This window comes from Uloborus diversus, chromosome 2 (assembly GCF_026930045.1).
Source record: "Uloborus diversus isolate 005 chromosome 2, Udiv.v.3.1, whole genome shotgun sequence".
Lineage (NCBI taxonomy): Eukaryota > Metazoa > Arthropoda > Arachnida > Araneae > Uloboridae > Uloborus > Uloborus diversus.
The window spans coordinates 221,305,203-221,330,835 of NC_072732.1; the positions used below are offsets into that span (position 1 = coordinate 221,305,203).

General features: G+C 33.1%; 1 protein-coding gene across 3 annotated transcripts; it reads right to left on the bottom strand.

Annotated features, from left to right (window-relative positions):
* Positions 1-269: 269 nt before the first annotated feature.
* Positions 270-25,183, bottom strand: LOC129217714 (disks large 1 tumor suppressor protein-like). Of its 3 annotated transcripts, none has more exons than XM_054852051.1 (5): positions 24,486-25,182; positions 22,107-22,226; positions 17,089-17,220; positions 7,982-8,130; positions 270-368 (listed from the first exon to the last, which is right to left on the bottom strand). In XM_054852051.1, the coding sequence occupies exons 2-5, from the start codon at positions 22,150-22,152 to the stop codon at positions 354-356; spliced, it is 342 nt and encodes a 113-aa protein (XP_054708026.1). In that variant the 5' UTR covers positions 22,153-22,226; positions 24,486-25,182; the 3' UTR covers positions 270-353. The 3 variants fall into 3 exon arrangements, with proteins under 3 accessions (XP_054708026.1, XP_054708024.1, XP_054708025.1); XM_054852049.1 differs by having other exon boundaries at positions 286-372; XM_054852050.1 differs by lacking the exon at positions 270-368 and adding an exon at positions 431-577 and having other exon boundaries at positions 24,486-25,183.
* Between the last annotated feature and the right edge of the window lie 450 nt (positions 25,184-25,633).

Below are 25,633 nucleotides of genomic sequence, written 5' to 3' on the forward strand. Positions count from 1 at the left end.
AAAAAAGATTTAAAAATCCACATTTCTTTTAAAAAACCCAACTTTAGTTGGGTTTTATTTAAAAAACCCAAAAAACCCTGGGTCCATGGGCTTTAATAAAAAAACCCCGGGTTTTTGCCAACCCTGAACTCATTGGACAATTTTACAGATTTTTTGATCAATTCTTCAGTATATATTTAGGCTCAAACCAATAATTAGGCATTATATTTTGCCCCTAAACTCGCAGTTTCACCTCACAGTTTCAATTTCGCCCACAGATGGAAATAAACACAGACATGCAACTAATGACACAAACAAATTTTATTGAGCCGTCACCTCTTCTGGACAGGAAGCAAAGCAAACTATTCTGGGTTCTATGCATGGAAGAGCTAGCTGGGGAGAAATAAATAAATAAACAAATAAATAAATAAATCTCTAAAACTTAAAGACAACAAAAGCAGAAAAAGACATGCTCAAATAAATAAAACAAAACAACTACGGGCAAATCCATGGATGACTCATGCTGGTTTTGGGCAGAAAGCTTTATAAGTCCTAGTTCTGCTCTTCACTGCAGAATTGTGATGCTTCTCGCTGGATTCTAGAAGTATTTTCATATACACTGTAACAGTTTCCTTTATAATGAGTACATATATATTTAGTAAAACTAAGAATGAGCACTAAATTGGTGCATTAACTTCGCAAACACATATTTTTCAATAACATGCAAATATTCAAATGCCCACACAACTTTCTCATCCTCCTTTAATTTGTTCTCTACAGTGTTCCTTAAAACACTATAGACCAGTGTTTCTCAAGTTTTTTTTGGCCCAGAAACCAGTGCAGTTTTTAATTTTTTTAAAGTAACCAGTTAATTACTACGTATTATTTAAATTATCTTTTAATTACTAAATTACTTGATAACAATATTATCATTATCATTTCTAAACAACAAGATTTGAATGTAAAGGCAAGCACTTATTGTATTTATACAAATACAAAAGTGACGACCAGCAACAGGCTCTGGGCCCAGCTAGGCTGGCCCTAGTCATTTTACAATCCCCAGTGAAGATCAATGGCCCTCTTAAAACTATCTACTCCCTTGCTCATTACCACTTCTTCCGGTAAGTTGTTCCAAGGCTCCACTATCCTGCTAAAATAATAATTTTTCCTAATATCCATGTTAGCCTGAGATTTAAATAGCTTAAAACAATGACCCCTTGTCCTGTTTTCAGTGCTAAACTTCAGCCCCGTAACATCTTTCATTTTAATAAATTTAAACAACTGAATCATGTCCCCTCGGTCTCTTCTTTGCTTAAGACTGTACATTTTTAACCTTCTAAGCCTGGAATCATAGTCTAAGTGAGAAAGTTCATTTATTAGCCTTGTAGCTCGCCTTTGAACCCTTTCCAATACATTAATGTCTTTCTTAAGATAAGGAGACCAAAACTGAACAGCATACTCCAAATGAGGTCTTACCAAACTTCTATATAAGGGCAGAAGAACTTCTTTAGATTTGTTTGAAATAGATAGATGACTCTTATAGTAAAGATGAATGTTCTTCTTTAAAAAATATTCTGAGCCACTAGTTTTTGAGAACAAAACATTTAATTTTACATTGAAAGATCAGGTGTATATGCATTCGAGTCTTGATAACTCAAAGCCTTATAACATAAATATTCTGTTATCTCAAAGTTTTCTTTTAAACCCAAAATAACGTAGCATTTTTAATACAAAGTTGTCTCTACATCCCGAATGTAATCCTTTTAAGCCCGAGTTTTTACGAAATTTCACTTTCATTTTATGCATAAAAATGCAGTTGAAAAATAAAAAAGGTTTTTTTGCTGGATAATTTATATACCGTATTACCCCGCAACATCCGGCATGCCCCAAAATTTGGGGGTCACCAGATTTTCAATAGCACTTGCCTGGTCCTTTCCAGTATGCCAGAAAATTGAGGTTAGGGAAAAAATATTAATGCCATAAAAAATATATGTTCAGCTTAAAAATGAATACATGTTCTATACATATCTTATTAGTATTAATAAAAACAGTTTAGCTTTGTAAAAATATTTACTAAGAATGTCATTTGTTATTTTAACAAGAAAAATATTGTTAAATATTGAATAATTTTGTAAAAATTAAATTAAAACTAAGTAAGCAAACATTTAAGCAGTAAGTGACCGCCCCTACACCAGTACCAAAGAATTTAAAATAGCTATTCAATAAATAAAAATTAAACATACCTCTAAAAGGAATCTAAAATAATTTATCTTAAAAAAAAATTAAGAACAAATCACAGTAAAGATGATTGCTCTGAATTGAAGTTCTTATTGGCATATAATTAAATCCACTATTAATGACCTACCGTAAATAACAAGCACATATTGTTTGCAATATACATTCTTTTAGAAAGAGGTTACTTTCGGGATTTATTATTATTTTTTTTCCTTACAGTGGTTTGCCTTTTGATTGGGACTGAATGGGGAAGTTTTCTTTTGTTTATTTGCAAAATAAAACTCGAATTATCCGACATGCCAGAAAATTCGAATTTTCCGGCATGCTGGTCAGCCTCGTTTTTTCCCGGCATGCCGGATAATGGGGAATAAATAGGTACAATAGTACGCCTTAATGCGCAGAGTGTTGAAAGATTGAGTGAAAATTTCCCATTTGTTTAACTTTTTGACGTGGCTGGAGACCTAAAATTTCATTGTTGGCAAATCTTTGAGAGACTTAACATTTCCGCGAAAATTGGAAAAGTTGACTTTATTTTCTGGATGACTCAAATATTCCTGCTTTTAGGACAAAAAAGACGTTGGAAGCAAAGTGAACTGAAGTCAGGAGAGAAGAAATTTTGTTTATAACAGACGCAGTAGTTAAAACTGCTTGAAGAATTGTGTTTTCATAAACAGCAATGGTAACAAAGCTAAAGTGAGCGACAAATGGGATCATTTTGAGATCCTTGTAGATGTAAATTGGGCAGAAATGGAAGATTACTTGAATATTGAGGGAAATGTAATTGCATGTGAATCCTTGTTCTACAAAATGATTGTGCAAGCTGTTCGTTCTGAGCTTTCGTGTGCAGATTCTGATGAAGATAATGATAAGGAATCTTTACCACCTCCAAATAATCAGCAAGTATTAGGATTTGCAAAACTCACTTTAAAATAAAGTAAATAAGGTATAGACTGGAGCAAAGGAGAGTCAGAGGGGACATCATTCAGTTATTTAAATTTATCAAAATGAAAGATGTAAATGGATTAAATTTTTGCGGGGAAAGCATACAAGGGGTTACTGTCTCAAGCTATTTAAATCTCGGGCTATCTTGGAAATTTTTAAAAACTACTACTTTAGTAGGGTCTTGGGCACTCGGAACAGCTTACCGGAAGAGGTGATAATGAGCAAGAGGGTGGATAGCTTTAAGAGGACCATTGATCTTCATTGAGGATTAATTAATTGACTAGGACCAGCCTAACTGGGCACAGAGCCTGTTGCTGGTCGTCACATTTGTATTTGTAAAATAAAGTAACTGGAAAAATCCAAAAATGTGGATAGGTAGAATTTTGTCTACTAACTTAAGGATGTTTTAAAGTGCGATAAAAAAATAAAAGCAGCCAAAAATAACTTTTCTTTTTTGAAATATCATAAAGAAATATTATTATCTATTAGGCTTGTTACTGTTGTACTAATAATAAATTTTATCCAAATTATAAATGTTATAGCCTATCTATTATGTACTATTCCTGAAAAAAAAATTGTTCTTGAGAAGGCTGGGAAAGGAACTTCCAATTCTTCGAACCACCAATTAGTTAAAGGTTTTAGCTGTTCCCATTTGAGTTATCGAGTACATTATAAGAAGGGGGGTGCTTGCATTCATACACAGACTTAAAAAGTAATATACCTAAAATTTCCATTTTTTTTCATAAATTTTCTTATTTACGTTTACTAAAATTCTGACCAATGAAGAGCGCAATGAGTGGACACATACTTTTCGCACTCTATCGCAATACAGATTCAAATAAATCTTTCGATTGCTGGATGATTGCTCCAAGTATCGACACTTACACACAAAATGTCGGACAGAGGTGAAACTTTTAAAATTTCTCACAACAGAAATTTAAAAGGTGCATGTTCTTCATTTGGCATTTAAGTATATAAAAGGATTGTATGTAGAACGTCATACTTGAAATGAAAATATATACATATTGTAAACAAAAAAATTTCACAATAGAAAAAAAGTCTGTGTATGAATGCAAGCACCCCCCTTCTTATAATGTACTCGATAACTCAAATGGGAACAGCTGAAACCTTTCACTAATTGGTGGTTCGAAGAATTGGAAGTTCCTTTCCCAGCCTTCTCAAGAACAATTTTTTTTTCAGGAATAGTACATAATAGATAGGCTATAACATTTATAATTTGGATAAAATTAATTATTAGTACAACAGTAACAAGCCTCATAGATAATAATATTTCTTTATGATATTTCAAAAAAGAAAAGTTATTTTTGGCTGCTTTTATTTTTTTATCGCACTTTAAAACATCCTTAAGTTAGTAGACAAAATTCTACCTATCCACATTTTTGGATTTTTCCAGTTACTTTATTTTACAAATACAAATGTGACGACCAGCAACAGGCTCTGTGCCCAGCTAGACTGGTCCTAGTCAATTTACAATCCCCAGTGAAGATCAATGGCCCTCTTAAAACTATCTACTCCCATGCTCATTGCCACCTCTTCCGGTAAACTGTTCCAAGGTTCCACTACCCTGCTAAAACAATAATTTTTCCTAACATCCATGTTAGCCTGAGATTTAAATAGCTTAAAACAATGACCCCTTGTCCTGTTTTCAGTTTTAAACTTCAGCCCCGTAACATCTTTCATTTTAATAAATCTAAACAACTGAATCATGTCCCCTCGGTCTCTTCTTTGCTCAAGACTGTACATTTTTAGCCTTCTAAGCCTGGAATCATAGTGTAAGTGAGAAAGTCCATTTATTAGCCTTGTAGCTCACCTTTGAACCCTTTCCAATACATTAATATCTTTCTTAAGATACAAGTTTTGTCTACAAGTTAGACAAAAAAGTTAATTTGTCTGGAACTTACCCAGATTTCACTTAGTCACTGATTTATTTATTACTTTTTAACTTTTATTTTGTTCTGTCTCACGGCATCTCCAAGCTTTTCTTTTAAAAATAGAAATCCGTCAAACGACAGCACAAGGCCTAGTTAGCCTATTCAGTAATCAGGCCCAATGAGAGCAAATATTCACATTGAATGTACAAAGCTTATGAATGTTGAGTAAGTTTATAAATTCATCGTTATTTATTGTTCTCCATAAACAAACACTTTTGACCACAAACACTTTAGTGAGTTCATTAAACATTTCTTTGGTCAACAAACTATCTCCCAAACAGTGAGAACTTGTTGAATATGTAAAGTAAATTCCGAAGCTCAAGATGCGAGAAAATTGCCTCTAAAAAGTAGAAAATAATGAATAAGCTAAGTGATCCATAACTCAGAGACAAAACAGCCCAAAATAAGGTACTGTGTCTTTTCCATCGGATGGACACCCTGCTGGAAATATAGTCAGATTGATTAACACATGGGACAGCTGGGCCCAGGCCCCCAGTGTTAGGAGCCCCAAATTCAGATTGCTTTTTCAAAAAACATAAATCAGATTACTTTATTACTATTGTTTTTCATATTTTTGATCATTTTTAAACAATATTTCAGGCGTAGGCATATATAAAAAAAAAGAAGTGTTGATAAAATGCAGTAGCAATTGACACGTATGCATTACTTTATTTTTCATCTTGCTATGGCAGTACAACCAACATTTTATGTGATATAATAGTGGTAATTTTTCAAATGTCATACTGAAATTACTAGAATTTCGACCAAACGAATTTTAGTATGCATTATAACAGTTTCGTTGGTAACCAAACTGTTATAATGCATACTAAAACAAAGAAACTGCTTAAAGTGCCATTTGAGGAAAAATCTGCCGTTTTGCTCCCCCACATGACAGCACATATATTTCATGAAAAAGCAAGAATTTTAAAAGGTAATGAACAATTTTTTGCGAAAGCAATCATGCATACATTTGTGATTTCTTAAGCAATAAATTTTGTTCATTATTACCTTTTTATGTTATTATTTCTTCATGAAATATAAGAGCTGTGGCGTGCGGAGCAAATTGGCAGCATTTTCCATTTGATAGCCCTTAAATATCACAATAGTGCATTGGTACGATAGTTTATGTGTAGAAAAAGGAGAGCCCACATAAACTCCAGGCCACGGCCCTGACTATCGGGGTTGTAGTTTAGGCTGGACAAAACTGGTTTGACAATGCCACTGGCCAAAACTGGATTTTACCATCAAAGAGCTGGCTGAAATTTATTTTTTATTTCTAATGGCAAGATTTTAAGACAGATGCAAAAGAACAACTGGATTAAGGATATAAACAAGTAGACAAAAATATATATATAAAAAAAAAACAACTGTAAATGGTCTATGAATCCAAAAGACCCTGCTAGTTTCATCACAGGAAAAATATATATTTAAAAATAAGAGGAAGAGTAAATTGAAACTGAAATAATATTAAAGTGGCTGAGCATTTATATTTCACTTTGTATAAAAAATAATTAAAAAAAAAACCTTCTCTTAACCATTCATTTGCAGAACCTTGTAAGAAAGAAAAATACATAAGTTAAGCAGAAAAATAAATACTGGCGACAAGTCTCACGCTCTCTAAATTAAACTAGCATCAAATTCTAGAAGCATGTCAAACAAAACATAACCTTTATTTTTATAGTAAACATTTTAATACGAAAAAAAAAAAACTAAAATAAAATTACCATTTTTTATTTCATTTTATTTATTAAATTATTATCTATTCATTAGTTTATTTTTTGATAGTTTATACATTTGGACATTGAATTTTGCAACTTCAAAAAATAAATCCCCTGCTTTTTTCCAGGTTTTCAAGGAAATTTTCAAGTTTATCTGGGTTTTCCCATTATTTTTGTTGCTTTTTGAATTATCTGTATATTTCCTGTAGCATGTCAACCATGTTATAATTGGTTTTATTCCTGGTCTAACCATGACTTAATTCTTATAGGTTGTGACAATTGCTGAAACTCATGGCAACAAAGAGTGTGCTACACTGAACACCTGTTTCCATTACGTTGCCATTGATTGGTGGATGCAAGGGTCCCGTTCAGCGCTCTTGCAGTCAAAATGGGCGACATCCAATCAAAAAATAAACAAACTTTGAAAGGTTGACATTGATTGGTGGATGCATAAGCTGCATGGGTTTAACACAGAAAAGCCACAAATTGTCAAGGCCCGTTAAGTGTCAGCGCCATCTAATGGGGCCATTGTCTAACCCACCACTGGGCGAAACTCACGCAACCTGCAGGGTTGCCAGATTTAAGAACAGCAAATACGGGACAGACTTCTAAGAGTGAAGGGGGGGAGGGTAATATTTTTGAGATTGAGGGCAATTACTGGATATGGTGCATTTTTAAGTGGTGCTTTCCAACGTAGAACGTCTCTTCATGATAAATCTGAAATATTCAATCGTATTCGTAATAAAGCATTAAATCTTACAAAATGTCGCCGATCAAAGAATAAAAATTGTTTCCATTGCTATTGACGATATATTTCCAATATTAATCAATGAGCAAAGAGGAAGCAATCATTCGGCTCCTCATGGTCTGCCACCAAAACAAAAACCAAATTAAAACAAAATAATTTTTGTGTTTGCTGCCACATGATTTTCTTATTGCTCTTTATTTCATTTTTTGTTTTACTTTATTTTTTCCCATAAAATAATGTCTCGTTTTGTTAAATATTGTTAGTAGCTAGAATACGGGACTTTAGCCGTCCCGTATGGAACGACGCCGGGACGCGGGACAATTTTTTAAAATACGGGACTGTCCCTTGAAATCCGGGACGTCTGGCAACCCTGGCAACCTGGCCGACAAAGGACACGAGAGACTCACCTCCAAGTCTAGCAACGTCCCTGCCGTGAGCGAAGAGAGGGGCAAAGAGGAGTTCTCCCACTTGCAGGCGATCTGCAGGGTTTCTGCCGTCTTCTGCTGCACACTCTTCGAGTCGTCCAGCAGAGTCACCTCGTAGAACTCCTGGATGTCTGGGAAGACGAAAACCAAGATCAACGCACCGCAAAAAGACACAAAGGAAACAACTACAGGGGCGTCCCTCGTATAACACAGTCAGTGCCCAATACAGGCTGGTTTTGCTACGGAATTTCGGTACCTTCACAAAAATCTTGTTTTGAAATCGGTACTTTCACAAAAATCAAGTTATATCAGTAGCTTCACAAAAACATCGAAAATTTCACAAAAATTCGCTTTTTAAAACATAAAATTTGTTTCCCTGTTTAAAACAAAATTTACTCATGAAATAAAATTCTAAGCAGGTTTATATGAAGAATCGCTTAAATAGAAACCTTTTTGTAGTATTTCAACTAAATTTTAGCTGTTTCTCGCCAAAGTGTATTTATGCAATATTATTGCAATCTTTCAACATCTGTTTTAGGAAACCGTGTTTCTCATTATTTCCTATATTGTACACAGTACATAGCCTATGAAGCTGAAATTACAATGATATTTTTCATACTTCTTAGGTTTTTAGCTCCCCCCCCCCCCCCCCGAAAAAAAGAAACCTGTTAAAAATAATACTAAATGACATTTACACTTTTCGAACTAAAATTTCACTTGTTCTACTTCTTTTTTACAAAAATTAGGATGCCTCTAAAATTTCACAAAAATGATGCTGATAAAAAAAACTTTCACAAAATAGAATGATGCAATACTTTCACAAAAATAGGTAGAGAGAAAAAAATCCTGGATTGGCCCCTGACAGTTAATTCGTATCAGGCTATATCGAAACCATGGTACAGGAAAACTTTCATTTTTTAACTCTTTACTTTGTTTATTTTAAAATTAGTTAGATATGTATATAACATAAATCAGGGCAATATGTATTATGTTGTATTGGAACTGTGTTTTGTGGTATAACAAAACCGTGTTATACGAAACTTTGAACAAATGTAAATCAAAGCAACGTGTACCGTGTTATACCGAAGTCAAGTCTTAAGGTGTACAATCAAAAGATAGCTGAAACTACATTCCAATAAAACATACAAATTATGCTACTTACTTTTAAGAAAATTAAAAAGAAACTTTTATTAAGAACAAAACGCATACTGTCAAAAAGAAAATCAGAGATTTTCTGCAGCAATAAAGTTTGTCTGTGAGCAACAACGACAAAATAAAAATCTATACATAAAATAAAATATAATTATTATATAGCTACAATGTTTAATATATATTGTTTGCTAACTTTGAAATAATGTTATTTTTTATGACTTTTTAGCAGTGAATTGAAATAAAAATGAAATTTTTATTATATCAAAACTGCATAGTATTCAATTCCACTTTTATACTGTGTGATATAGATTCTATGTAGGGTTCGAAGATATCATGATATTTTTTAAAGTATCAAAAATATTCCATAGTTTGATACATATTGGATATTTTGATATGCATCCGAGATTTTCAATCAGAGCTAACTTAAGTGTTTAAATAGTAACTGCTTACTCAAACCACTGAGTTGTTAATTTTCTTATACTATAATTTTAATGCATCAACTTTAAAATTAATATTTCATTAACTATTTATATTAATGAAACACATTTTATGTAAAAAATTATGTACTTTGAATAGCATTTAAACATAAATGATGCCCTGTAGAAATTGCAGAAAAACATCACAGTATCATGTTCATAAATATAAAAATTTTAGTAAAATTAAAACATGAAATGGTTATTTAAAACCATATGTCATGTTTTGTGTAATATTGTACTTATATGTATTTTAGAATTAATATTTTATTTTAAATTGCTTTTAATTTTAGTTTAATCACTTAAGCATGAGTTAAGCAGCTGCTTTACTCATTTTCGTTAGCTTAACTATTTTAACGAATTTTATATAGCTCAGAAATAAAAATATATATATTAGTCAGTGCACATCCATAAGACATTTTTCTTTCTTCCGACCAACTTTCAACTAGGCATTTTTAATCTATATTGAAATTGTTATATTACTAATAATTTTATGGATATAAAATAAAGAATGAATATTATATTATTTGCATTACACAAATGATTAATCAGCATGCTAAATAAATATAGTACTTTTTTTCATGATTTTTAATAATAAGTAACATTAACACGACAAATATACATAATTTTTATATTGCAAATGTTGTACTTCAAAAAAATAACTATCAAAAATATATATATTGGATATTTTTCATGATATATATCAGCAAACCCTGAATCCCTGTAATAATGATCACAAAGTTTGTGTAATATCGAAACCCTGTTGTACAAGGTACCGTGTCATCCGAAGAATACCTGAACGTCCAAACCATGAGTATCTAAACGAACCACATCCAAAGGACGGAAGCAGAATGTCCAAAAAAAAATGCCACTTGACTACTAAATAATGTTCTTTCTAATAATTTCACACTAAAGATTTTTTTTCAATTGATATGCAATTCTACCTACCCTATTATCAGCTGCAACATGAATAACAAACACTTAAAACATAAAGTGCACTTTGTTTCAGAATAAGAGGAATTCATCCCTTCATCACTGCATAGAAAGCAAAGCTATTTATGAGGGTCAGTCAGAAAGTTAGTTGCACTGCTCAAGAAAACAAAAAAAAAAGGATTGAAATTTTACAATAACTTTATTGTTACCTTAAAGTTCCATTGAAAATCTACTTTTTATCATAACCAATTCCATTATTTAAGCACTTGCTCAGGCGTTGTACAAGTTTTTCGATACCTTCTGCAAAGAAATCCCATCCAATGTTCAATTACCATTGCTGGATTGCAGCTTTCACTTCGGCATCCAAATGGTATCGTTGCTTTGAAAGTTCTTGTTTTATGGGACCAAAAAACATGGAAGTCAGGAGGTGAAAGATTCAAGCAGCTAAGGAGGGTGATCCCACACTTCCCACCTAAACTTGGTCTTCCCTCGCGCTCAGCGTCGTCAATATCTGTACGTCCATTCTCAAACATGCTGCACCATTTCACAATTGCATAACACGACATTGCATTTTCACCATACACTTCATGCTATTGCACATAAATTGCAGTGCAATTGTACCTTTTTGCCTACAAAATTGAAACACTCCTTGCATTTCTAATTCAGATGCTACATGCAGCTGTTGAGACATGTTTGCGACTGATAATCAGAAAAACTGAACGTGTCTTGTTGAAGTCGCTGTCACACGATAAAGGTACATGGCTGAAGTATTGCAACAAAATTTCATCAAAATTGTCCTAGATGGAACAGATTTGCGAAGAAGTACAACTAACTTTCTGCCTGACCTACATAGAAAAAATATCTTAACGACAACAAAAACACTTAGTGGCAGATTTTCTGGTTGGGAGGCCATTGGCAGTGAACTTTTAGGGACCCCTATATCTATCACAGAACTGTGTAAAACAATTATTAAGTGCATTTTTGAATTCTTTTCAGGGCCTGTAATGTAGTAACATTGTTCAAGTACTCATGTACAAAATATTTCAAACATAATCTTTGAAAATTACTAAATTTTAGTGGTTGAAAGAAAAAATCTGTCAAAGAGTGACTTGAACAACATAAGATTTTTTTACATAGAAAGATTTAAACATATAATACAATTATCACCATAACACTAGAGCTGAACCACTATGCAAATTCGACATAGGAAAAGAATAATTTTGGTTCAGATAAAATACTATTTTAGTACTAATATCTAAAGAATGGTGTTAGTCATTTGATTCATTTTCAGTAAAATAGTTTTTGTACTGTTTGCAAAAAAATTATTGAACCACTTTACAGTAGGTGTTATTCTACTTAGATCATAAACAATACATCATTATTTTGTCACCATTAAAGTGAAATAAAAAATGAAAGTTTTTAATTCAATCAAAATGAAAAAGATTGTATGTTTTTAAAAAATGCCTCTAAAAATTTCCTTCTTAACATGCAAAAATTGAAATAACTAAAAAAATAAGAATAATTTGAAAAATGCTTCTGATTTTTGATAACACATTAATTTAACTGTGTGAAACATTGAAAAAGCAAATTTGTTTGCCTTTTAGAAAGCAAAAACATCTCAAATAAATAATAAAAACAGAAAGGAATTTTATTTGTTTACCTCATAAAAAAAAGGTAGTAAGTATCAAAAATAAGAAATATTGGATTCCCATAGGCGAAAAAAAGGGATTGTAATTTTTAAAATGAAGGCATTTTAACGTGTAAAAAAATGGCAAATAAAACAATTTATTCAAGTTAAATATTTTTTAAATTGCATTATAAAGTTTTACAATTAATAACTGCTGACAAAACTGAGGCAAAAATAAAATTAAACCGGCAATTCTGCATTTAACTTGATACCCATAATAAGCATGGAATTTTGCCTGAAAATTTTCAAATTATGACAAAAGGATATTTATTTACATCTTAACAAAGTGTAATAAATATTAAAAAGGAGAAAAAATTATACTCATATTGGATTCAAAGAGATTGCATTTTTCAAACTGAAGGTATCGACAGTATAAAAACGGAAATCAAAAGAATTTGTCGAAGTTAAAGTTTTAGATTTGCATTTTAACAGATCTACAAGAAGAATATTTTCATAATTACCGGCAAAATTGTTGAAAAGTTGGAGTATGGAAAAAAAATCAGAGGTGCTGACAGGATTGTTTGGTTTAAAACTGGTTCATTGCAAGTGTTTTTTTTTTTTTTAACCATACTATTTTTTTTAACATGATTTTTTAGGGAAACCAAATTTTTCCCCTCCAAATGTTTTCAGGAATTTTACACATTGTTAGAAAATGGAAAGTCTAATTTATGCAAAGTAACTGGTAAAAGCTTTGGAGATATAGGGATGCCTCACTTGTCAAATAGATTAACTCCATAAAAAAAAAAGTCGAGAAAAGTTATGAAGAACATTGTGTTTTACGTAGGAGTACATAGGACCTCATGTTACATTTTCTGCCATCACATGGTCAGAAATGTACCGAACCAAAACTTTAATGTAAATTCACATGCTAAGCACTATTAAAGCAAAAATGATGATTTTTTTTTAACATCCTTTTACAAAAAAGGAAGTATTGTTTTCGCAAAAAAATTTTCACTCAAAAATCGGCCTCAATTTCCATTTTTCGCATCCCCGAATGAATATTGAGTTTTTTCGACCCGATCACACGTGGATATATGCCTAGAAACGTACAGACACCCGAAATATCTATTTTGACGATGCCGGAGTTAACTGCAACGAATTTTCTCGTGACGTCTGTATGTACGTATGTATGTTGCATAACTCAAGAACGGTATGATCTAGAAAGTTGAAATTTGGTATGTAGACTCCTAGTGGGGTCTTGTTGTGCACCTTCCCTTTTGGTTGCATTCGGATGTTCCTAAGGGGGTCTTTTGCCCCTTTGTGGAGGGAAATCATTGTTAATTTCGATGTAAACTCAAGTTGTGTTATAATGTGTTGGACCCTTGCCGATATATCGCCAGTCTTTTGGTCGCCAAGTTTTGTCGGCAACTTGACGACAAATTTGGCAATTTTTATTTATTTTTTATTTTTTTTAATTTGGTTTTAATTTGGCCACTGTTGGTGATATTTAGAGAGTAAACAATTGAATCACATTAAAATTGCCAATAATGGGGAAATGACATTAAATTGGAGTAAAAGGAAGTCATGTGATGCACACATCAGCTCGTTTTAAGTGGAGTTAATCGATTTGGCAACTGAAGCATCCATATAACAGTTTAATAAATTTAAAATTACTTTTTTAACGTAATGCAAGTTTTTTTTCTTTCTAATCAATTCAACTTTTCTTATTAGGTACATACGAGGTAGGGTCAAAAAATTCCCAGAATTGGTTAATACAATTTAATTGAAAATATATATTACATTCTTACATTATTTTCCTCCAAAATACTCTCCTCCTGCATCCACACACTTATTCCAGCGTTCGTACAATTGTTGGAAACACTCCTGAAAGCCGGTTTTTGAAAGTTCTTTCAGCTGCTTTGTCGCATTTTCAATCACCTCCGATGAATTAGCAAAACGAGTCCCTTCAATGCTAATTTCAGCCGTGAAAACAGGTAAAAATCTGGTGGTGCAAGATCGGGAGAATATGGTGGGTGTTTCAGAGTGGTAACATTGTTCTTAGCTAAGTACTGTTTCACCAATAGAGAGCGATGTGAAGGGGCATTGTCATGCAACAAAAACCAATCATTTTCTGCCCATTTTTCAGGTCTTTTTCGTCGAATTGAATCTCGTAACCGTTTTAAGATCTCTCTGTACATTTCTTTATTTACTGTTCTCCCTTCAGGAATAAATTCATAATGAATCAAGTCACGGTAATCAAAAAATACCTCCAACATTACTTTACCCCGGCTTCTGTCCAAGCGAATTTTTTGTTTTCTGGGTGAACTTTTTGACTTCCATTCAGCAGACTGCCGTTTCGTCTGAGGGTCGTAAAGAAAGCACCAAGTCTCATCACCTGTTATAATTTTGCACAGGAAGCTGTCGTGTGCATCAGCCATTTCAATCAAGTCCCTGGACATGGTCACTCTCATTTCCTTTTGCTCAGGGGATAACATTTTCGGAACCATGTGTAAGCAAACACGATGCATGTTCAAGTCATTATGAAGAATGCTGTGAACACTCCCATGTGAAATACCAAGTTCGGAGGCAATAGTATCAATGTTTGTTCGCCTGTCCGCACGCACAAGTTTTCGAACGCACTCAACATTGTCAACAGTAGTGGAAGTGGAAGGTCCGAACATTATCTTCAATTGTTGTGCGACCGCCAAGGAAACGCTTGTGCCACTCGTAAACTGCCGATTTCTTCATCGCAGAGTTTCTGTATGCTTTTCTCAGCATCTCAAGAGTCTCTGAGGGTGATTTCTCCAGCAACACACAGAATTTAATATTGCCACGTTGCTCTAATGACGACATTACACAATTCGACGAAAGAGAAATCAGAGACTACAATATTAATACACCGCACGCACGAGACTAACAACATCTTCCTGTTGAACCTCATATGACCTTCACTAGCAGTGATGCCAACCTCCCAAACACAAATTTCTCTTCCAGCGAACAAATACTTGACTGTAAGCGACTATTCCGGGAACTTTTTGACCCTACTACGTAGATTTACAACTAAATTTTCCAAAATAACATAGAGAAAAAATCCAAGTAGTTTTGTTTTTACTCTGCTAATTTTTTCAGTTTCTTACATTTCAGTACAGCCCAAAAGGCATACTTCAGTCAAAACTTCATCTTACCACTTGATTTACTTGATTATTTAAGATTTATAGAGATGCATCAAAGTATCATTGATGCAGTTTGTAGTGCATATAAGCTTTGGAGAATTTTTAAATGATAAAGAAACGAAAAATAACTTAAGAATTTCAAGAGCACATAGAGTGTAGGCACAAAGAATCTCCTAACACCTGCGCACATTTTGGCATTACATGTTCTATCCATGATGGAATCAGAGCAAGAAAGAAAAGATGCATCACGTTTTGAAAACAGAAAATATCTGTGTAGCTCTGCGCACTAATAGTAAATTTTAATACAAAATTTTCACCTTTCAAAGACTTTTTTTAAAACTATTTATTCCAATATAAGAGAAAATTTTCTCCTGTAAGAGAATCAATAAACATTAATTTTTACAAAAACATTTCTAGTGAAACGTGTTGAAAGAATATTTTCATTACTTGGAGCTGTTAAGTCAAAAATAAGAAATAAACTAGGATTGGAAAAGACTTCAGAAGTCTTTTTATTTGAGCCTTATAATTAAAAAATAATTTTTTTCCAATAAAACAATTGTTTTCCTAAAGCTATTAAACCCTGCTGCAATAAAAAACATAATGATTTTCTTAAAGCCTATTCCTCCTATTAACATAAGACTTGATTAAATTAGGTAAATTTGTAGATGATTTGTAACTTTTTTTAAAATTAAAACTAAATTTATTTTGACCTTTTGGCTTTTATCTAATGGATATAAAACTGGTATGTTTCATTTGTAGATACTGCAAAATTGATCCTATGAAGACAAAAAATGCCTAAAAGCAAGTTATGCTTATGAATTTTTTTTATTTATTTATTGTAGGAAGTTATACTTGTGAGAAAATAAATTAAGAAAATTTCATTCTTGGTATATTTATAATTAATAATGTCCTAACTCTCACAGTAAATTATTTGATTATTTATCTACTACCCCAGTGCCCATTTACGTATAGTATTAATATTTCTTTATTGGTTAAAGATTTTTAAACACTATTTCCCATGTAGGAAGCTCTACTTATAAAGAAATGAAATTACAACATTGTATTTTTAGTTATTTAATTAATCATTGTGAAATACAAATGTGAATGTTAAACATTCATCAACAATTAATTCACAAAAACTTGAGGACTTTCTGAAAATCAAATTGTTACAAACAGTTTTAAGCCAAATAAATCTTTACTAATAATAAAGCTGAAAGTCTCTCTGTCTGGATCTCTGTGATGCGCATAGCGCCTAGACCGTTTGGCCGATTTTCATGAAATTTGGCACAAAGTTAGTTTGTAGCATGGGGGTGTGTACCTCAAAGCGATTTTTAGAAAAATCGATGTGGTTCCTTTTCTATTCCAATTTTAAGAACAAAATTATCATAAGATGGATGAGTAAATTACAAAATTATCATAGCGTGGAACTGTAACATAGGCACAAACCAATTGGCGAGAAAATTCACCATACATTATTTGTAAATCCACAGGCGAAACAAAAGTCATTTGAATTTTTCTATTACGGACAAAGCCGTGCGGGTATCAATAGTCAGGCATAAACCAAAACAGAAAAAAAGTTTTTTGGTTTATTAAATTAAAAAAGAGCTTCTTTCACAAACCTGAGTTTGGAGACAAAAACAAACAGAATGATACTGGCTCTTCAATATTAACAAGTGAAAAAATACCGAAACTCCGGCATCGAGCCCGAACAAAATCTTCTGACACACTCACCAAGCAGGGCCTGGAAGAGCCGGCACTTGAAGATGCGTATGACTCTCTCAATGGCATTCTTCAGCTGCTTGTCCTGTGGGCGAGTCAGCTTGCTATGATATTCCTCCAGCAGCTCCAGGGCTCGATGCGCCTCTGCAAAGCAAATGTACGCATTACTACACAAGACAAAAGTACAAATATGAATCTAGTCAATCAGCAAGAAGAATTTTTAGATTTCAGAAAAGCACAAATAATAAGAAATATTGTGCTAAACAGGGCCGGATTTAGGGGAGGGCAGGCAGGGCTACTGCCCCGGGGCCTCCACAACAAAGGGGTCCCCACAATAAAATTTTTACAAAATATCCTAGCTTTTACAGGGCGAAAATATTGGATATCTACATATATATCAAAATATTCGGATATATATCAAAGTATCGGATATTTTCGAAACTATGATGATCTTTTTGAACCCTGATTAGGGGCCTCCACTTCTTCATGGCCCCCGGGGCCTCCATACTTCCAAATCCGGCCCTGGTGCTAAACAAGGGGTGCCCACCTGGAAGGGGAGAGGGATCATGGCGCAGACTGTGCCATTGAAATTTATAAGGGGGGGGGATGTTTTGGAGGGTATTTTTAACTTTTTGAGGAGGGGCTCTTGCTTTTGGGGGGTATTTACTATTATTAGGGGGCTGCACCTTTGCTCTTGGAGGGGTGGACACCCCAAGCTAAACAGTGAACCTTCTAAAGAAGTGATCTGAGAGACACTTGAACTTTGAAAATAAGGACTCACAGGGGATTTGGATTGTTCGGATTTTCAATTTTTAGATCTTTGAGACATTTTTTTCATATTTTTTAAGGCGAATTTCTTTAAATTGAACTTCCTTTAATTATAATGCACATTTTATGGAGGATTTTGTTTCAGAAATTCATTTGACATTAAGTCTCAACTTATTATTTACAAATTTGAAAAAGAATGTTTGAAGTGACCAGTGGTGTTCTCCATATATGCAGTATACTCTGAAACATTTTTTAGACACACAGCGTACACACTCAAGCTTCAAAAATTTTAATATCCTGACATTATGTATATGATCATGTACACATATTGTGTGCAATGAATTACTGGGGTATACCCTCAGAAAAATTGATGGGAACATCACTGGAAGTGACGCAGCTATGGAAAGTTAAATAATACACGGTAGTGGTATGACTATGACATTGATAAAAAACATGAATGTTTGAAATTATTGATGCTAAAAACTAAAACATTGATGGTATAAATACATCGACCCAAAAACACTGAGGTTTTCTAACATCAAAATTTTTACATACATTTTAAGTATTGTAAACTCAAACAAATGCTTTTATCGGTAAACTGAAAGGTTATGTACTCACAAACATATTAAATGAACTAAGATTTTTGAACAGTCCAAGCAAAGAAAATAAAAACTAACAATAATTTTAATATAAAGGAATTATTAAAAATGTCTAAATTTTTAAATCAAGAAATAAAGAGTGAGTAACTCATTTATATTTGTAAAATGCAAAACATTGCAAATCAGCATTAACTAGTCGTAATATTTTCATAGCACCTTTAAAGTTCCACAACAGAAATGCAAAAATTTAAAAATGCAAAATAATTAGAGAAGTAAGTAATCTTCTTAAGATTATGGGCAACATCTTTACTAATAATAAAGCTGAATGTCCCTCTGTCTGTCCGGATGTCTGACAGGATCTCAGTGACATGCATAGTGCCTAGACCGTTCGGCCAATTTTCATGAAATTTGGCACAAAGTTAGTTTGTACCATGGGGGTGTGCACCTCGAAACAATTTTTCGAAAATTCGATGTGGTTCTTTTTCTATTCGAATTTTAAGAACAAAATTTTCATAAGATGGACGAGTAAATTACGAAATTATCATAACGTGGAACCGTAACATGGGCACAAGCCAATTGGTGAGAAAATTCACCATACATTATTTGTAAATATACAGGCGAACCAAAAGACCTTTAAATTTTTCTGTTACGAGCAAAGCCGTGCAGGTACCACTAGTGAAAAATAAAAAGGAGAAAACAAAAGAGGCATAAGGAAAAATTATTACAAGCAGATTTATTTTCTATTGAATTGAATTGTACGAAGTATATTTGAAACACAAAGTGTAGTCAATGATTTTTAAAAGGTAAGTGTGCCAAATAAGGTCAACCTAAGGTTCAGAGCCTAATACTCGCTCACTAGCTACGTTCACATGAGACTTTTGCACTTTGCAATTCCGCATTCCGGGTCTGAAAAAAGCTGGTTGGAAAATGTATCGTTAACATGTAAAAAGAGGTTGCACGGTTGTACCCAGAGTTCGTACTCAGTTTCAGAAATAAAATGAAGGAGTTTTGGAGGAGTTTTGAAGGAGTAAAATGAGATTTTGAAGGAGTACTAATGGAGTGTCATTAAATGATGTCACACTTTTTTTCAATATATTTGACCATCAGCACCCTTTATCACAAAGTGTCACACTTCACCCCAAACTTCTCCTCTTGTCACGTCATATTTTTTACAAACATATTGTTACAATAACTGTGTGATGACACTTTTTGTCACCCTCTCTCTTCCCCTTGTCACAATTTCAAGAGCCCGTCTCCTCCTCAAAGCATGACATCACTTGTGGATGACCCTTTTTACAATATCATAACTGCAATTAACTAAACAATTGTTTGTTTTTTTTAACGCAATCACTTAATGTAGTACATTTACTTATGTAGTTTTAAATATTTAAATAATAATTAGACAACTTGAATTTTGCTGCTGAAATTGTGGTGGAGGAAAAAACAATAATCATAAAACTTGAAAAAACAGCCAAGCACCATTTAAGCATGGTTTACTTCACTTATGAAATGTCTTAGTCTTCTAATAAAAATTTCTCCTTGAACATTTATGAATTAACTATGATCAATTTGTAAATCAAAAAAATAATAAATGCACGAAATTACTACATTAAAATCATCTTAGTGATGAAATTAGTTGTCAATCAAAGTATTTTAAGTTTCTGTGACAGAGGAAGATTATGTAGTCTTGAACTAAAAAGGAAGGAGTTTTGAAGGAGTTAAAACCAAAATGAAGGAGTTTGAAGGGCCCTTCAAAAAATTTTTATAAATGAAGGATTATTGGAGGAGTTTTGAAGGAGCGTGCGAACCCTGGTACCTGAGAAAGTGGTTTTATCCAGAATCTGTGGCGGCAAAACCCAGCAAGTTGACAAACACGTTTCGCAAAGAGCATTCTGGATAAAGACCCAGCATTTACTTCAGTCCAGTCACAGGAAGAAATGTCTAGAGTTACCCGGGAAATGACCGGAATGCAGTTTAAAGCAGGTTTTTTCCAGGGTAGTAACAAGTCCAAGTGAACATGGCTATTTTTGATTGAATTGGAACTACTTTTAGTACATGAATCAAATGACTCATAAATGATAAGAAGAAAGTAATTCCATGTGAAATTTTAAGTTTGATTACATTTGTGAGTAGCTAAACAAAAAATGGCTAATTGGTCTTATTAGGAACACAGGTCTTTAATAAAATCAACTCTGATAAATACCAAAAAGGTACTATCAAATTAAAAAAAAAAAATAAAATCTTCATTATCACTATAAAAACATATTAAACTACATTTGATAGCATCAAAAACATCTTCGAAATACATGCAGAAACTGCTCTTCATTTGGGTGTCTTTTTAGTCAACAGCGCAGAATTGCAAGTAACAAAGTCAACAAAATGCTTGGGTTTATCAATAGATCTATTTCAAACAAATCTAAGAAGGTTCTGCCTTTATATAGGAGTTTAGTATGACCCCATTTGGAGTATGCCATGCAGTTTTGGTCGCCTTATCCAAGGAAAGGTATTTGTGTATTGAAAAGGATTCAAAGAAGGGTAACTAGACTAGTAAGGGGACTTTCAGATTTAGATTATGATACCAGACTTAATAGACTTAATATGTATAGCCTGGAGCAAAGAAGAGTCAGAGGGGACACAATGCAGCTGTTTAAATTTATGAAAGTGAAAGATGTAAATGGGTTAAATTTTTGCATGGAAAGCAGTACAAGGGGTTATTGTCTTAAGCTGTTCAAATCTCTGGCAATTCTGGAAATTAAGAAAAATTACTACTGTTTGACCACGGATTGTATGTAATTCGGCAATCTGCCAAGTAAAGAGGATTCCATCTGAATGAATCTAGCAGGGGAGAAGGGAAAATAATGATGGGATTTTGATGCACGCCTTTTATAATGTCACTAGTGCCTTATTCATTTATTGCACTCTCAAAAATAAAATAGGGGAAACAAAAATAGTTACCATGGAAACAACAAAAAGAAAATAAAATATTTTCATTTCGTTCAGGAACGTAAAAGCAAAATGGTAAGCTCAAAACTTCGTTGTGAATAAATAAATGAATTAATTTTTGCCGTAAGAATATGGATCGAATATAGTTTAGATTTAAAATATGCTGCTGTGAGCAAATTTTCATTTTTACAAAACTAAGGCTAAATAATAGAGAAGCAAAAGTGCACATCTGAAACAAACCAACTAACATCCCTAAACTAATAGATACATCCATTTCCGCCTATAAACCAGATATTAGCCCTTCCATGAAATTGATGGTCAGACAGTACTTTAGTAGAGCTGAGGACACTCCGAACAGTTAAACCAGAAGAGGTGATAATGAGCAAGGGGGTGGATAGCTTCAAGAGGGCCATTGATCTATTTTGGGACTAATAAACTGACGAGGACCAACCTTGCTGGGTTTAGAGCCTCTTGCAGGTCACCAGAGTATGCTTTTGCACAGAAAAAGCCCAAATATTAGTACATAAGGTATCATGCTATTAGTACACTCAAAACTCTTCGCATATTTATAAAGGATTCTCTTTAGAACCTCAAAACACATGTACACAATATACATTTTACAATTTGTGTAGGGCAATATCATTCTGGCATTTAGTTTACACCAAACAGGTAACCCATTCTTGTTTCCAAAAAAAAAGAAGAAGAAGAAGAAGAAAAGACCTTGATCATTGAGTCGAGGAATCGATCGACAGTCCATGATCGGCATTCAAGATCATCCCCTCGCGGTGGTCGAGGCTGAAGCTCTGCTGTTCTTCGCTGATTCCGGCAAGGGAATCACGACTGAAAGAAGAGATCAAGTAATTAAAATAAGAAAAAGTTATCAGCAAGATATGACCTTCTTAACCAAGAGAATATATTAATAGAAATCCTAAAACATGTAAAGCTACAAATTACTATCATGAGAAAAGGATATTTTTGTATTGTTTACTCCATAAAACACTATGTCACTTTGAAGTGTACCCTTAAATCCACCTAAAGGGTCAATATAATTTAATATTATTAAGACAATGGTTCTCAATCTTTTTACTACTTGAGGATTACTTGGTACTCTTCCGAATTCTAAGTGGACACTATATCGACGCCTCAGAGCAACAGTAAGACATCTAATCCCAGGAATAACAGTAAAATATCCTACTGTTGCTCTGAGGCGACGATATGCTAGAAATAATATTTTCACAACAATATACAGTCAACTCTCGATAACTCGAAGTTTATTAACTCGAATATTCCTTTATCTCGAAGTTTTCTTCAGGTCCCAAACTCTTGAGACTGCTGTGGAAACTTACCATAGCTCGAACTACCAATAACTCGAACATTTTAGCCGGTCCTTTGGGACTTTGAGTTGTTAAGAGTTGACTGCATTTGGTGAAAAGAGATAAATCCAAAAGTTTTCTTTAATAAATTTCTTTTCAACTATAAAAGTGACAGATTAATTTTTCCTGTTTGTGGATCCCTAGTGGTCTGCAGTTGGGAATTAATGCTCTAAGACAAAAGACACTGGGAAAAGTGTCACTGCATAAATTGGCGATTTACAAGTTCGGAGGCCTGTCGCACTGCATTTTTGTGGGTCTCTATGACATGAACAGAACTATGTAAAATACTTTTCAAGCACTTTTTTAGGATTCTCTTCTAGGCTCTTATGTATGTCATCTCTTGCAATTGAGACATCGTAAATCAATCCACCACTGACTGCACATTTTTTCTTGGATCATAAAATAGTTACCTAATGCTGATAACCATTAGGAGTCAGTAAAATGTGAAACTTGAACACTATGTTTTTAGCAGCATGACTATTACGACAATTTTTTAAGATTTTACAGTGGAATTAACAGATATATTTGCTACATTTTTGGTTGTAGTTTTGTATGCGTCATACAAAGTGTTGTAATTAAAATAGGATCTTTTTCTGACAAATCCAATCACATTTCCTAGCAATTAGCCTGAAAAATCAGTTTCTTATTTTCCAACTGTCTAAAAAATGAAAAATACAACATAAAACTAAAGATAACAACGATAAGTCTACGAAATCATCGGTCCTCCCTACTACTTTTCTAGACTATAATTCTACGTGTATTAAAATATTGTCATTAAGAGCGATAATTCGACCCACTAGGTTCATTTAAGTATATACGTGTCCAAAAAAGTGTTTAAGTCCAAGAATTAAATTTGAAATGAGCTCTGATTGTTCATTAAACTTCTACAAAAAGACAACACATTGGATTAATGTGGGGTAACCAACACTCTTCAAATTTTTGTATTTATCTTACTGTATTATTGTAAGAGGAATAGTTATAACCATATGAAACTCGTACTTTAATTTGAGATGTCAAACAGTTTTGTGATCTGAAAATCAGTGAAGCCCAGATCACAACCAATTATTTTCCAAATATATATATATATATATATATATATATATATATATATATATATATATATATATATATATATATATATATATATATATATATATATATATATATTTTAATAACATTTACGCCTTACTATACATACATAAAATAATGATAAAGTTTTACCTTGCCGAAACATGATTAAAAAATAAACTAATATGAAAAACTCAATCCTAACAAGAATAAGAGAAAATTGATGAAATGTAAAATGATCAAATTCAAACAACAGTATGAGAAGAGTAAGGATTTATTTTTTAAAAAGGACTCAAAATGCATGATCCAGTTTAAATACTGAACAGCCATAGTAACAGATTTCTAAAAAATTATTTCTGTGGCAAATTAACATACATATTTTTATTGAAATTGGGAAACATTACTCATGAATTAAAGTCTTGGTAACATCATAGTCTAATTTCAGATATTCTGAACTTTCATTGACTGTGTGTGAAACAACTTTTATCACAACACTAAATTATATTAATATCATGCACAAATCTAATCAGTATTTCATAAAAAAGCAACATTACCTTTTCCAACATTCTTGTCACATTTTTCAAAAAAATTAACTCTCACACAAAATTTCAACATACATATCGTCAATTTGAAAACTGTAGGTTAATCTGCGACTTACCATGATCCAGAAAATGTTTTGCTGAAATCATTTGCTCGAAAGTGTGAAACCAAATCCCATCGGGAACAGAAAATAACGATGCATCGCGATGATTATACCGCATAAAAAGATAAAAAATATAGGCTTAATTGAGAAGCAAAGCAAAGGGCCACGTTTAAATTTTAAATCGAAATCCGAACATTGTTTTGTTCATTTTCAGTTTCTAAAGTGCCGATCCATCGAGCACCCGGTAAATTGAAGTGCTTGAATTAGCATTGTCTCTGCAAAGCAGTGAGGAGGATGCTTTATCACAACGAGAGAGGAGAGATCATACAAGTTTGCTTCCGGATCCGGATGCGGATCAACATCCTCCACCACTCGCATCCATCGGGATTCGGATCAACCGATCATTGGAGAATCATTGCCAATTACATCGAGAGCAATTCAGATATTCTTTCTAAAGCATCGCAAATGAAATGAAAAAAATGTACACCTTGAAAAGCGAAGCAAAATAAGTCAACTTTTTGTCCAGTTTATTATATGTTTTATAGATAAACGAAAGATCTAGTAATCATCACATGATGTTATTAGTTCTTTTCACAAAAGTTCCACCCGCAGATTTTTAAGCGTTAAAATGTTGACTTACTGCTGTTTTTGCATTTGAATATTTAGGACAAAAACCTCATGTCCGCAAAATTTAACGTTATTTTAAAAATGTTGAAGTGATATACAAAAGAGAAAAATAAGATGAATGTTTTGCATTGAAGTAATTCTCAGAGAGAGAATAAAAAATTCTTTTGCCTTAGTTTTTCAGCTGAAAAAAAATATAATAATTTCTCCAAATTAACATTAAACCCATCCATTCTGAAATGGATCCACCTATTCTGGGTTGGGTAACCAGATTGGCGAATCATTATTAGGTTCCGTTCGATGAGCTACCGGTAGCTCACCGGTTGAAATAATGACGTCACTTCCAATGCTTTAGCATTAGCTGACGTCACTAGTTGTGACGTAACAATTAACCGGTAGCTACCGGTTGAACTCGTCGAAAGTAAGCGACAGTTTTCCTGGGACTGAACAACGTCTTAAATTGATTGGTTGATAGAGCTGTCATTCATTTTGATGGGCACTTCTTGCGGACGGTTCCTTAACGTTTCATTCATACATGC